Source organism: Typopeltis vanoorti, chromosome 17 (genome assembly GCF_054136105.1).
Source record: "Typopeltis vanoorti isolate ZY-2024b chromosome 17, IOZ_Tvanoo_1.0, whole genome shotgun sequence".
Taxonomy (NCBI): Eukaryota; Metazoa; Arthropoda; class Arachnida; order Uropygi; family Thelyphonidae; genus Typopeltis; species Typopeltis vanoorti.
The window spans coordinates 43,270,471-43,286,911 of record NC_143565.1 but is presented as its reverse complement, the minus strand read 5'-3'; the positions used below and the strand labels follow the sequence as shown (position 1 = coordinate 43,286,911).

General features: G+C 33.4%; 1 protein-coding gene across 10 annotated transcripts in view; it reads right to left on the bottom strand.

Annotated features, from left to right (window-relative positions):
• Positions 1-224: 224 nt before the first annotated feature.
• LOC150097328 (MIF4G domain-containing protein) overlaps positions 225-16,441 on the bottom strand; it is a 177,923-nt gene continuing 161,706 nt past the window's right edge. For all 10 annotated transcript variants that reach the window (XM_090406815.1, XM_090406821.1, XM_090406822.1 and 7 more), the window contains one exon: positions 225-5,661. In XM_090406815.1, coding sequence (XP_090262941.1) covers positions 5,428-5,661 — 234 coding nt within the window. In that variant the 3' untranslated portion in view covers positions 225-5,427. The remainder of the gene's footprint in view (positions 5,662-16,441) is intronic.

Sequence of the window (16,441 nt, the reverse complement as noted above, 5' to 3'; positions counted from 1 at the left end):
ATTTAAATGATATTTTTGTAAACTGGTTTAGTATGTATTAATTTAACAAAAAAAAGGGAGAGGGGGAAAGCAGTATGCATATTAATCAAAAAGGCACAAAGCAATCAAATGATTTTTATTCAGCATATGAAAAAAAAAAAATGCTCATTCTGCAATCAAAAAAAAAATCATTAAAAAATATATTATATCCAGCTTTATAGAAAGCAAAACATTAAAATACTGGCAAGCTTTTCTTTTTATTTAATATCTTTTGCATGCAAGATAAAACTTAAATTTTACTACAATCATGCAAATCTTTGAAACAAAGTTTTCTGGTCACACACAAAATTTTTTTCACTCAAGTTTCACTGTATAAAATGAGTAGAAAGCAAACAATCAAGAAAGTAAACAAAACAAGGAACAACACAATTACATTTACTATACATACAGCAAACAATTATTTACTTACACCTAAATAAATATGTATATACTTCTCAGTTGAGTCTTCTCTAACTTCAAATGTTATTCACATTTTAGGAAACTTTAAAAATAATAAAATGCTTAAAAAATAATAAAATGACCTTCGTGACTGACCTATACTATAATATTAGCAGATACAAATTACACTCATTAGCAAACTGACAGTACAGAATGCAGTCTGAAGATTTTCATTATACAAAAAATGAAAATGTCAAGCTAGGAAGCAAATACATCTATCTTACAGTAATTAAATGCATGCATAAATAGATAAGAGTTAATGTTATTTGATAATTGCAATCATGGTCATTATTTTCTGAAGATGGCTATGAATCCTTCATATGGCTGGAGGCATTCTTAGATTTTTAATCGATTCAGTATTATGACTGAATACATAACAACATTAATAAAGAGCTCATCCTACAGCTTAACAATTTATATCACAGACTGGAATAAATAAGGTTACCCTGACTGATCAGTGAAACAAATTATATCTAACAAAGAATTGTATAAACACTAGGAAAGAAAAGGAAACTTGGTGTAACACATCCTTTGAAGAGGGAATCAAGGGGGCAGATAGGTTTGAGTGCAACTTTAACCCTAAATAAAAGCACTTACTAGCCTTCATTTGAACCCATCCAGTCCTTGAAGGATGTGCTTCGCCAAATTTCCACTCCTGGTGTTACAAAATTCCTTGTCAATATAAGTCAGTTGTTAGCTAATTAAGGATATCTGCAGCTATGAGAAGAGAAGAACACAAAGATTCAACAAATATGAAATGAGTGGTTTGGATGGCTATGCATTAGAAGAGAAGAAAAAAGTATTAATGTTTAAGTAATCAGTTTCAACCATCCAAACCATGCCCAATTTTAATAAATAGGGATGCTCCAAGTCAGTTTGTCTTGAGATATGTCTGAACAGAAATATGTAATTGTGAAAGCTTCTTTAAACTTCATCTAAAGAGTGAGCATAGATCACTTTTTTGTTTTTGCTGTATTAAATGTAACTGTAATGTCCCAAAGATCACAGCAACATAATGAATAATGGTACTAAATTTAAATCATTCCAATTAGTGCGGATGTTAATATTATTAAGCTTTGGGACAAAAGACCTGACATGAGAGTCAATTTGTGTATAGTTAGTGAGTAGCACTAATGATAAAAAATGATAAATGATGTGGCAAAGTAATGTCTTGCCCTTTATTATCTTCCAGTTCAAATGCCTTACTTTTTAAATGATCCCCCTTAAATCATACAAACATGACCTGATAATTTCTGATATTTTAACTAACAATTAAAAATTAAAGCTCCTCAATAAGAAACAAAAACTTAATCCAGTTATTTTTTTCCCTCTCTTGTCTAGTGAATTATACCAGACAAGAAATTACATTCTTGTTTTAATCTTTGACCTAAGCATGAACAAATAAAAGTTTACACAAAGTATTTTGCAATTAGGCTACTTGTGTATAGAGGCTGTTGACTTCCCAATTGTCTCACATAATGCACAGCAGCAACTCTTTTTCAGATACGTATACTGATATGCATTATGGGATACTGAGGCTACTGATGTGAAGTCAATAAGTAGCCTAGTTGTGAAGAATTGTATAAACCTCATGCACAAATTTTTGTTTGTTCATGCTTTACTAAAGAATTAAAACAAGAATAAAATTTATTTATTAAAATATCTTTGTTTCTGTAATTGTTAAACTATTTTTTGCACAAGCATTTTCTACATGGATCAAATATATATATATTTTTTTTTTATACCAAATATTGCAATCTATTAGCATTTAAGTACATCTACATACAGAATGGATGCATTGAAAGGCATACAATCTGGAATTTACTATCTTCTGTTTCTATTTGAACTGTACATGAGAATAATTTCTTAATTTAAATATTCCATCACCCAAACTTTTACAATACAATATGAAGTAAACTGCTTTTGGAAATTTGCATTCTTAGTGCTCCTCTCAATCTACAAATTTTAAATTTCAAACAATGACAATGTGGATATACATTCTCTGTATATACACATTTTATTCTTGTATTCCAATCAAAAACAAGCACTCTTATTACTATCATGATCAGAAGTTCCTCTTTTCTTCAAACTAATACTTTAAAAGTTCAATTTTACAAAAGTAGCAAAGCTTATAAATGAAATATTTCATTTTTGTAAAAATTGAAAAATTTCTACTTTTAATTTGATAATTTAAAAGTAAATTTGATTTTACTTTTGCAAAATTAAATTTCACTTCTTTGCTGCACATTTTTAAAATATTTAAATATGGAATATTTTAAATTAAATATACACCCTATATATCAACTGCTGAAGTGATCTTTAATCATAATGATGAGTCTTGTGACTCCATGGGGGTCAGGAAAATAATAATCAACTGGCAAATTTTCTGTTACTTATCAAGTAAATACAGTGATTTATATATCAATATTGTCCCCACGAATTACAATTAAATATACCAAAATTTTTCAGAGAAACAAGTAACAGAAGGTCACACAAGAAGACTACAAACTGGAGCTTATAGTCTAATATGCCATCTGAGCACATTTGATGGTGGCCTTGGTTACTGGACAAATTCGGTTGTCCTGCAATATGAGTCTCGCATCTTGGAGGGTTTGATGCAGCCATACTTGTTTAACGTGGGAGTTAGTACAACTACTACTATAAAATGCACAGATGATTTGGATTCACAAATCTGAGCATCTTCTCAAGCAGCAGCAACAATAACTTCCCATTTCTGAGCATCCCTCATCTTGCAGAACATTAGTGCTTCAGTTAGATACCAAGATTAATGTCCAGAGGGCATCCTAGAATTCTAGTCGCTGCAATTCAGTTTTTATCATAACACTTGTAATCGCTCTTCTAAACAGATATTTTTAAACTTATTTTCTTAACAATGTTCACATGCTGTACATGACATACTGGAAGACTTAAAATTATTTATTTTCCTTAATCAAGTGCATGCTTGCTCATGAAACAAAACAAAAAAAAAAAAACAACCATGAATACTAATCAGCACTTTATACTCAGAGTACATAAATGTACTAAAATAAAATTCCTACAGAGAACTAGAACACATTATAAAAATTACATTTTTGCTTTATTCAAGATTCACATCTGAAAGTATTGAAATCTATTTGCATTTGCTATTTTGAAGCTGGGCAATTAACAATCAACAAAAATTATGAGAGGAAGAAATCCTCAGTTTATGTAAAATATCAATCTGGCCTAACTATGCCAAGAAGGGCATTTTACTAAGAAAATCAGATGGGATAAGAAAATCAGAAACCTATAATTACTAATGAACTAAAAATTTGAAAATGCCCAAATTTTAGCCAGAAGTTTTTTTTAATTTTCCTAATTTTTTTTTTTTTTTTTATATCTATGGTATTCACTTAAATCAACATATGATGATAAGATATTCTAACAAGCTATATCTGTTTTGGGATTAATAAATACATTTTCCCAGAAAAAACAATTGATATAAATTATGCTATTTATGAACTATTCAGTTCTGCATAATATGTCCTCTCCCCCCCCCCTCCAAAAAAACACCTTTAACAATTACATTCATCTTTAATAAGTGTAATGATCAAAGCATATCTTCTAGCCAATATAAATAGCCAGAATTTACAAATAAGAACAGTGACCTTCAAGTCTAACAAATATTAATATTACTGTCACACCTAAACTTTGTTAGCACATTTTTAATTTTTAGGGAGTAATGTGATATTTATATTTATTATTATTTTTTTTAACCTTGACATCAAAAATGCTTAATATCCCAAATTTCTTTTATATAAAAAATTGTTTACAGTCAAAACAACAAAACATAAAATAACATTTTTTTTGGCCAAACTCCTTGAAAAACCATGCTTTTTTGTTGTTGTCTAATTAATCAGTGTTTTTTTCTTATTAGTAAGTATTACAAGAATTATGATTTACATCGCAATGTGTAATCTTGTACTATAGGAGAAATGCACTATTTAGGAACATACAATAGTTCCAAATTGGAACCAGGTAAAATGAACTACCATAAGAGGAAAATAATGAAATGTACTAACAAAGTTCTGCTGCATTTACTAAAATTCTACAGCAATATTACACATAGTAAAAACCAAAGATAAAATAATTGAAATCAACTAAACTCATGACTAAACATAAGGTATCACAGCTTCAACTTCAAAAAAAGCAACAAAAAACCAAACTGTAGTACTACAAAATGACAATACTTTGTATCAAAGTTTAAGACTAGAAAAATTAATGAAATGTTAGCACAGAAACCTTATATACAAAACAATATCTCAACTAACAGTCTTTTGTCAATGTTTTCTAAGCTGATAACATTAAGTCTAACACAACCAATGAAATAAATTAACAGCACACGTGCTCAGTCATGGACTGTACTAAAAAAACTAGCCCTGTCTCCATTATAGAGCATACTGTAAATGGAAAGCATAGGCTGAAGACAACATGGCACAGTCTCAGTTTTCCAACTTGAAATATTTTTGATCTAGAAGTAACAAAAAAATACAATTTTGTGAAAATACTGACTGAGAAATATGATTCTTATTTAACATTAATAGAAAAAGTTTTTAATATGACTTGAGTTTTAAGGCACATAGTCTGAGCACCGTTTTCACATCTCATGTGGATACTGGAACTGTTTGTCCTGAACACCAAGCAAGAACCATAATAAAGGCACTTAATAGTTTTGTACACAGTTACATTTCTAACACACTATAATCCAACATTCTCAAAATCTCTTTCTGTGGAAGCACTTAACAACTATACCTGAGAAATGTGCAATTTAAGTTAAATGCAATTGGTCTTGCATTGTTCTTTTCATGTAATTAAAAAAGTAGATCACTTTTTTATTTTTATCTATTCAAGAATTCATCCAGAATAGAATAAAAAAACAATGTGCATCCCAGCGACTTCACCAGAGATACATCATTTTCTGTCCACACTAGTATAAGGAAAATAATACATGGATTGTGGCAGGTCCAGCTGCCACTGGCTGGCATGAAGTTCCACCAATTCTAAAAGAGTTTTTCGAATCTGAGAAGTTATGGATGGGCTCACAAAGGCATCTCGCATCAAAGCTACTAACTGATACATACGTTGAGGTGCATCCATTTCCAGCTGTTTCCCAATGGTTGTCAGCACAGAACTAAGGCATTGAATCTAAAAATAAGCCAAGAATAGTTAATAATAATCTAGAATTTGAATAATCAGGTAATAACCATTATATTATAATTTAGTCATAATTGCAAAATAATCAACACATTAGTGACAAAAAAAGAAACAAATTCTTTATAAGTTCATATCAATCAATAATAATCAATAACAGTTAAGTAGACTGAATTGCAATTATTTTTTATTAATCCTAGAATATTCTCATTAGTCTTCAATTTAAAAGTATATACAGAGGAAAGATAGCCATATATATATCCTATTTTACCAATTAGTTAAAGAATGAATAATGTTTAAAACGATTTAACATCTTCAGTTTTCAAAGTTTAACATAAGCTTTTATATTTATTTCATGTGAAAAATACAGAAACGTAAAAGCTTCTATGATCTTGTGATTTTTTTTAAAATAGATACTGCCAATTTTCTAAACGAATTATAAAATTTAATCCTCTAACTTAAACAGCAGTTATTATTATTATTGTTATCTGACTTCCATGGAGTCAAAGGACTCATCGTGAGAGGTCTAAAACTCTTTCATGCCAAATGATTGAACCATGCCTTGAACCCATTCACAGTTTCAGGCAATGCATTCCACTCACCAATCACTCTCCATGCAAAAAACCTGCTTCTCATGCCCTCTGCTCACACCCTCCTTATACATGGATGGCTTCTAGTTCTATGCACTCCATGAAATATCTTCTTCACATTAATCTGGGAACAATCCCTTACCAACTTACATGTCTCAATCATATCGCCTCTTCTTCTATTCACAAGGCTCTGTAAGTTGAATTCCCTTAATCTCTCCTTGTATCTAACATTCACTTAGCAAAGCAGGTACCCTCCTTCAATGAGTCTTTGAACTCCCTGGAGGTGTTACGTAATAATAATAATTTTATGGACTTTCTCCAATACATCATCACTCTGAAAAGCAGGCAACAAAGTAGTCCATATGTGGCCTGATCAAAGCCTTATCAGGAGAACCATAACCTCTTTGCTTTTGCATGCCAATGTTCTCTTCATTATTCCCATAATCCATTGGGATGATCTCATAATTTTAGTAAATATGACCTCTTAAATTTCAAGTGTCCACCTCGCAGATCTCTCATCTCCTCCACCTCCTTCAAATTTTTCCATTATTTGTATACTCTATATCCCCCAACCTTGCCTACCAAATTTCAAGTTATTATTCTTTATACAGGGGATGCATAAATGACCTGAACAGGCTCAACAATTGATTTATTATCACTAACAACAGACCTCCATGGATTCAAAAGATTCATCATGAAAGGTACTCCCCTGTTACACATAAACCTATCAAACTATGCTTTAAACTCATTCAATGTACGTGCATTCACCATAATGTCAGGCAATGCATTCCACTCACCAACAACTCTCCATGCAAAGTCTGCTCCTTATATCCCTGCTCACACTCTCCTTATACATGTTCCATGGATGTCCTCTTGTTTTACTTCTCCCCCCCCCTTCTCCCATTCTATAAAAAGTTTCTTCTACATTAACCTGATTATAATCCTTTACCAACTTAAAATGTCTCAATCATATCCTCTCTTTTCCTTATATCCACAAGGCTTTGCAAACTGCATTCCCTCAATCTCTCTCTCTCTCTTCATATTTCACATCCCAAAGATCAGTTACAATCTTACTCTGGTCCCCTTTTCGATATATCCTCCATAAAACCAAAGAGACAAAATCTGCACAATAATCCATAAGAGTCCTGATTAAGGTCTTATACAATGAAACTAGAACTTCTTTATTTGTGCACATTACGGTCCTCTCATCATAAATCTGAGCAAGTAAGAAACAATTGAAAAGTGGGAGAGTAAGGAAGGGGAGATTGAAATGGTGCTTATGAAGAAGTGGGCAGCATGAGTGTAGAAAATGAGAGAACAAGTGTGCAAGACAAACAGGGAAATAGGAAGACTCACGGTGAACAGAGGAACACAGCATGAAAAAGGGTAATGCTCCAAGAGGATATGAATGCATGAGTATACAAAAAAGGAAGGAGATGACCTAGGGAAAACAGTTGGATTTGAAGAAGGTTCGAATGGCTTGAGGAAAGTATGAAGTCACATCTAATAAGTGGTATCAGTGAAACTTGTTATAGATCCAGGAATGAACTGCTATGTTTGTATACGAATACTAGAAGTATCAGATCCATATATCTCCTCAGTCTCAACTAACCCCACACATCCTGATCCATTCCATTTCTATGCTGATTCACTACTACTAATACCATCTGCTCTCCCTATGCCATGTCTCCCTGTTCATCCCAAACTTTCCTCCTTTCTCTGTTGCATCCCCATTCCCTCTTTATCTCTCACTTCATTTCTCGCTCTCATTTATAAAGAAAATAAACTACCCATAGAAATTAAACTTATCTAATAGAAGGTAAAGAACAAGAAATTTTTGTTATTCTAGGAATTCAATGTATGTATGTATATATCATTTGTGGTTCTTACACATATCCAAGTGCTATTTTGTTTCTTGCCAGATCCTCTCTCTCATTACTAAAAATGCTTCCAACAGTATTTCCTATTCTCTCCATTAAATTTTCTAATATGCTGCCAATGGCAAAACTTCCACTTATTACTTAATACACATAGGTATGTAGTCCCTAAAGAAGAATCCACAGGTGTGTGTGTGTGTGTGGTGGGGATTCCATTAGGAGAAAGTAAGAAGCAGTAAATAGTTCCTCAATAAATGCACTTCGTTTAATCTAGTGATTGGGCCACAACAATTTGAAGGTACCCCATTCTGTTGATAAACAATATCCAGTTTCTCTTCAAGAAGTTGGGACTTTCTCTCTCTTAACATAGATTTGGTAATTTCATTAATTTTTTACATAGATAATAGGTCACAAGACCTATAGCACATTAGTGCAAAGTGTGGGTATAAAGGCATGACAAAAAAGAAATTTGCTGAAAGGTTTTTGAATAGCTGAAGGTGCTAGTCTTTGGGAAGTCAGAAGCGGTAGACAGAATGAAAGAAAGAAGAAGTTAGTTTGATAGTTTGAAGGCAGATGGTAAATGGATGTTGACCAGCAGCTGCTCTTGTTCTTAGTTTTGGAAGAAATGGAGGAACGATAGTAGCCAATTCAGCAGAGTAATGACCATGAAAGTACCTCTAGAAGAGGTACTTTCATGGTCATTACATTTCATGGTACATTATAACAAACTGAATGTCTATGAGAGTAGGACTCAAGTAATTCTGTGAGAGAAAGGTCATCAGTTGCTGACTGTCCTCTTCTGAAAGCATCAAATTATGCTGGTGAGGTTTTGAGTGCAACTACTATCCACATAACCCCAAATGTGTGAAATAACTTCATGATGGGCAGCTCGTATATAGAGGCTAATGACTTTGCATCACTTGCCTTAGTATCCCATAATGCAAAGAATATATCCTTACAGACATGTATAATACTATGCATTATGGGAAGGGTCACTGCCCAGACTGGTTTTGATCTCTATTGAAGTCTCATCAGTGGGATGATATCAGAAGATACCAAGGTTGAAGTAATGCAGAAATCATATTTCCATATACAAATAGCCAAAAGGTATCAATACTATAAATTAAAAATTCCAAGAAATTATATTCTTGGTTTAATCCTTTATCCAAGTGTAAACAAACAAAGCTTGCACATGAAGTAACTTCATAACTGGGTAATTTGTATATAGAAGCTAATGACTTCAATCACGTGCGAACTCCGTTTGCTTACACTTGGATAAAGGATTAAACCAAGAATATAATTTCTTAGCATCTATAATTTATATCAGAAATTTGATGATGATGTGTGTTATTGAAAGCAAGGGGAAAGTGAGATGATATTTCTTGTGGGATATTACACAGGTTGTGTTTTGCTAATTGGTAGTTTTTTGGTAAGAATAAACGACCACAAAATGTGATACACGAAACTAATTTGCTTTTTTGGACTATTTCTAATATGTTCAATTCATGTCATAAAAATTTTCACCTACTCAGCAGGGTGATAAAATGACATAACATTGCTTCATCACCATTGTAGTGCAGATTTTGGTCTACATTAAAATGGTCCATCTCACAATAACATTTATAACTTACCACTCTGTCCTTGAGCATAATGTTCTATATGAGTTTATGTTGATATGTTCTATAAGTTCTTATGGTTTATAGAGATGGGTAGAAAGATGTTTTCCTAGAATTAATTTTTGAGCTGCTCATGCAGACTATGAGCAGCTCAAACCATTCCATACCATTCTCAGAATGAATTCACACAGATTTTTATAAACTTTTTCCAAAAAAACTTTTGAACAGTGGTTATGAATTTAAAAAAAAAAAAAAAAAAATCAAACTCAAGCACACAGCATGATTTCTTGGGTTAAATCATCATCATTTTATAGCTTTGTAAAGGGTTGAGCTTCAAGTGATCATGATAGTGGTCATTTGAGGTTGAAATTGCCTTCTTTAAATATAACAATGGCAGTAGTTATGAGGTCAATCACATGGGCATCAACGGGTGTGACTAGGCGAGTGCCACAAAAATCAAGTGGCATTAACAATAGACTTTTCAAAAATGATTTCATGTTGTGAATGTAATATGTATGCATGGCAGAGTGTAAGAGATGTGGTTGTGGAGAGAGAGAGAGAATGAATGAGAGATAGCATGGATTTGTAGGAAAGCTAGTGAAACTGAGGGAGTGAGAGAATGCAAGAGTGTGGAAGCGAAAATTAGTGATAAGGGAGTGAAAGAAAGTATGAATGAAGAAACAGAAGTAAGGTGTGACAGAACGACAGGTAGTGAGACTGCAGGAGTGACAGAAAGTGAAATTGTCAGAATGTAGGATTTGGTGAAACAGTTATTGAAAATGAAAAATGAAATGACAAATATGATCTAATTCCATCTGGCAATGATCTAAGATCATTACTGGATGGAAGCACAGTGTGTTATGTGTGCAAGATATTAGAAGCAAGAGATGAAGTGAAAATTCAGGAGAGTGGTACTGAAGAGACAGAAGCGCTTGGCAGTGAAAACAGCAGTAATGTGAGAGATGACGAGAGAGAGAGAGCAGAATGCAAGAGGTAACAGGGAAATGAGGGGGACATGGCATAGGGCAGTGTTTCTCAAACTTCAGATATCTGCATACTGCTTCTTAAATTTTCATTATTACCAAGTACCCCTAATTAATTAATTTAAAAAAATAAACAAATTAATTTTAAAAAATTAATTAAAATTAATAAATTACATAATTTAAATTAATAATTAAAATTAAATATCTATTTTATTTGAATTTATATGTTCATGTAAACAAAAAATATGATTTATTTTTAAATTTTGGTTCTCTAGCTATGTCAGACGACACACTCATCAATTTCATTTGATCCAGATGTAATATCAACGTTTTCTTGTTGCTTACAGCTACTTGTATTTGCTATATTGCTCTTTTGGGGGTTTTATAAATCCAATCTTTAACCAATGATCCATACGTAAGAATTTGAAAGCTAAAAAAAAAATATTGTATTTACTCGAATATAACTCTAACTTTTTTCCCAAAATTAAAGCTAAAAAATCGTGTTGCACGATATGTGTGGGAATTTTCGGAAACTAAAGTTTTCAGAAAAAAACTGAAAATGGTGCGACTTACCAAGAAGCTCATATTCGCTATCACTACTTTTGGCATCGAGAACAGTTTCTTTGTGTGCATCGTCAAAGTCATCTACCCAAATAGCATCATCTTCATTCCCATTATTTCAAGCAAAAATTACCAGTAATTTACAAGGCTTGAGATACATAGAGCAGAGAAGAACTGCATATGATTGGTGCAGTATTAACAAAAGATCGCGCGAACCAAAGACAAATTAGCATTTCAACAGTTGAGTTGAAATGCTAATTCTCTTCAACCGAATTCCATAATATCTGAAACACATTCACTATACAGTATATTTCTTAGTTTTAACACGTTAATGACGGGTGGTATCAGCAAAACCATATGTTCCATATGGTTTTGGTTTTTCTTGGTCTATATAGCAGTTTCTGTTGGAGAGGGGATGTGATTCATTAGTTAGTGCTGTTTTATCCCGGTTGTCTCTAATTGCACTGTTTGTTGAAAAATATAATGATTCTTTTAATTATGCATAGCCGAAAATTGCCATGTACCCCTGGGGGTACGCGTACCACACTTTGAGAAACACTGGCATAGGGAGAGTGAATGTTGAAAATGGCAGTGAATGTGTGTATGAAGATGGAGTATATTACGACATGGGTGAGGAATTTGAGACTGGGCAGATATATGTGGTAAGCAGTGATTGGGTAGGTGTGGTGAAGAAATCACAACCAACAAGCAGATTGGATAGGACTGGTTATAGATCCAAAATGAATTACTGTGTTTGTTTACAAATGCAGAAGTATCAGAAATAAGGGCGATGGAATGGTTTCACTGATTGAGTTTATTCATCCCAAAATCATTGGAATAAGTGAAACATGGTTGAATGACGATGATATCGTAACAGGAATAGAAATGGAAGGATACAGTATTTTTTGTGAGGATAGAAAGGACATAAAGGGACAGAGAGTGCTGCTGCTGATGATAGCAGGGGAATTAAGTTCACATGAAAGGGGGAAAATAGTGGCAATGGCTATGAGGCAGTGTGGTGTAACGTGGAGGTTGAGAGGAAGACATATTTAGTTGGATGTTACTATAGGCCTGGGAATGTGGTGATGAAGACATGTATAATAACAACTTGGATTAATGAACAAAGGGAAATTATGATGGGTGATTTTAATTATGGCAGTATAGATTGAAATGAAGAGATAGCATTTGGGAATAAGGAAAATAAATTTCTTGAGTTCTTGACAGATAACTATTTCAGGCAACATGTAAAGGAGGGCACACGAGGACTGAGAGTTTTGGATCTGATCATATTGTCAGAGAATGTAATTGTAAGGTTTCACACTTTCTTTCAGTTGGTGAGAGTGATCATGAAGTGATCACCTGGGTTGTGGCTAGCCATATGCAGACGTTTGTGAGGAAAGGATATATGTGGAATTATAAGGTTGGTGATTATGACAAGCTTAGGAGACAGCTTGGAACTATAGAATGGAACAAGGAGTTGAGCAGTGTGGAAATAAACGCTGCTTGGGAACTGACAAAGAAATACATAACAGCATCAATGTGCGAATGAAGACCAAAGTGCTGAATAAGGTAGATGTAAAATGGATGAATGAGGAGCTGAAGCATGAAATCTGGAAGAAGGTACTTTGGAGGCAGTACAAGATGAATAATGGTAATAATCAGTTACATAAAGAGTATAAAAAACAAGCAGAAGAGTGATTCAGTTAGTAAGGAAAACAAAAGTGCAGTAAGAGCAGAAATTGGCAAATCAGGTGAAGAAAAATCCTAGAGAGTTTTTTTAGATATGTGGCAAAGTAGAAGGAAGAATGAGCATGGTAAGATGATGTTAATGGATGAAAATGGTAGAATGGTAACTGCTGCAGAAGACATTATTAAGGTATTCAGTGATCGATTTATAAAGGTGTTTCATCTGGATCAGGGTGGAATCATGAGGAATTTTAGTGTAAAGGACACAGGAGAAGATAGCTTAATTGTAGGTGAGCAGGAGGTATTTGAGAAAATAAATAACCCCTTGATATTAATAAATGGTAGGATTTGATGACATATCACCATGCCTCTTAAGGGAATTGGCAGTAGCACTGGCATGCCTGTTTAATAATAATCTTACAACAGCACAGGTTCCAAGGGAGTGGAAGGAGGGTAAAATTGTTCCACTGCATAAAGTGGTGATAAAGCTGTAGCTTCAAATTATAGGCCGATCTGTTATATCTGCAGTTGTGGTGAAGGTACTGGAGAAATAGGTGAGAAGTAGGACACAGAAATGAGCTGATAACAGCAGTATTCTCTGTGGTTATCAGCATGGATTTGTTAAAGGGAGGTCATGTTTTATTAACTTATGTATTATAACAAGGTGACAAATATCTTGCATAATACAGTGGTGTACTTGAATTTTGCAAAAGCTTCTGGCAGACTGCCATACAACAAACTGTTAAATAAATTGAAACAGATGGGAATGGATAACAGACTTCTGAGTTGGATCAGTGACTGGTTGTCAGATAGGTATCAGAAAGATGTATATGGGGTGCAGAATTCTCCTTTCAGAAGTTAAGTTTCACTGCTGTATCCCATTTAGATTTTAAATAATTGTGTCCTTGGTATATTCTTAGTGGTGCACTGGTTAGTATCCCTGCCTATCATGCAAGGGGAGGTCGATTCCCTGCAACGAATTTTTTTTTTTTTTTTAATGTTTGTGTGCAGTTAAGAAAAGGGTGGAGCTAAATTTTTCTCTCACAGAGCAGTGAGTGAGGGGAAACAATTTGCCTGTTGAAGTGGTGAGTACATCCAGTGTAAGTAAGTTTAAGAGAAATATCTATGTCCTTCCTTTGAATTCTCGACTCTCTGGAGATTGCTCATGATAATTATAATAATGTTGAAAATCTGTTCCAGAGAATTTTTTATAGCAAATAATTTAAACTGAAACACAGACTGTATTTATAAAACATTTTTTATTACCAAACACAAGAAAACGGCTTAAATAGTAAGGTTACAGGTTTTGTCTCCAGAGAGTCATGAAACTTCATGAATGTGAGCAAATATACTTTAAAGAAAAAGAGAATGAAAAAAACTACAATGTATGCATAAGACCAATACATCAAAACATATGAGATGCTTTTCTTTCATTTTTTTTAATAGGGAAAAAGAGCACCTCCTAGCGCAATTGGAAGAACGACGGTACGTTGCACCCTTCGATTAGAAAAGGCCTAAGTTTGATTCTCGTCATGACAGGAGGAATCTTTATATGGACATTTTTCAATCAAAGGTGAGTTAGCCGATCTCATATGGAGGTAGCAGAGTTTTTCTCCCAGAAACTCAGGTTTTTCATCCTGCACATACAGACAAATTGGCCCATCAGAACACACGCAATTTACAGACAAAAATTACTAGCTATGATGGTGGTAGTGGCAATGTACATAACACTGGTATGTATATTTGATCTTCAATGAGAGATGCTGAGCATATCTTCAGAAATGCTTTAGAAAATACTTCAGATGGAAACTTTGTTTGCTTACACTTGGATAACGGATTAAACCAAGTATATAATTTCTTGGTATCTTTAATTTACAGTATAACCAAGTGGGAAAACTTTCAACAACTAACTATCTCTAATCCAGAGTATTATAATAATAAGGTGTCACACCTTTTGGCAACTCTTATATATGAAAATATGACTTCTACATTACTTCAACGTGATTTACTAAATCCACCATATGGTTCACATTCACTGTCATAACACTGTAGGACGTGGCATCAAACACATCTTCATTCACAGATAATGAAATGAACAGTTATATTTGACTCTTAAGCCTCTGGAATTGGCACAAACAATGATCAGTATCATCTTTGTGTTCTGTTCTTAGCAGTTTTCTTGATTGCTGAAATCCTCGATCTCTTATTCTTAATGTTGGAATGAGCATACACTTCATCTATAGCAGTGATGCGATGCAAAAATCTCTCTAGCACTACAAAAACAGCTTTTGACAGTAGCTATAGATTTCTCACTAATATTAATAAACAGCTTTGAAAAAGTTATTATTATTTTTGTTGCATGAATGGTTGTTTGCCACACAAGAAAAATAAAAAGTTGATCCCACTTTTCTGGGTAGTGATCCCAGGAGATGAGTTTTGCATTATGGGATACTAAGGCAAGTGAAGTGAAGTCATACCACCTTTACCATGAGTTGCCCCAGTCCTGAAAATACTTCAGACAGAAACAAAGTTTCCATCTGAAGTATTTTCTAAAGCATTTCTGAAGATATGCTCAGCATCTCTTGTTGAAGATCAAATATATATACCAGTGTTATGTACATTTATTTCATTACAATTTTAAAATGAAGTTAACTATACCATTCCATGCATGGTGCATGCATCCAATGCACCATTCCATAGCTATCCTCTAATAAGAAGCAGAAATAAAAAAAAAAACTAGTGTTATTATGAGATGGAGCAGGTGGCAGATAGGGGAATGGCCATTAGAAATGGTGGTTAGTTGCGACCCAATAAGCAGTTCCGGACCAAAGCGGGCATGTCTGGAGGCCCTAAGATGGCAGCCTCATCACCAGACTAGGCTGCAGATGGTTGGTAACAAGCCCAGCTCACAAATTCTTATACTCACAAATTTCAAGAGAATAAAAACTGGACAGTCCAAACAGATAATGAAATAGAATTGGAAAAAAGAACTATTAACTGGATACAGATCAGAACAGTAAACATAAGAGGCATCAATCACAAGATCGAAGAAATACAAAAAGCCCTAACAGAAATGAAAATAGAAATAGCAGTAATTTCAGAAACAAAGAAAAAATCAAAAGGCTCTACAGAACTTACTACAGTTTAATACACAGTGGAGTACCCAACGAAAAATGAGCAGCTACAGGTATAGCCATGATCAGGAATAAATGTAAATACAAAACTGAATCATATAACTGGATCTCATATAAAAGGATTAATAATGGCTAGACTTAAATTAAATAAAAAATTTATAACAATCATAAGAATATATGAACCCGAAGAAGGAAAAAAAAAATCTGAAACAGAAGATTTCTATAAAAATTTCCAAAATATAATTCCAATAAACCAAATAAACAAAATTACTTAATCATTGCAGGTGATTTCAATGCTAGAATTGGATCAAATACATTTAAAGATTT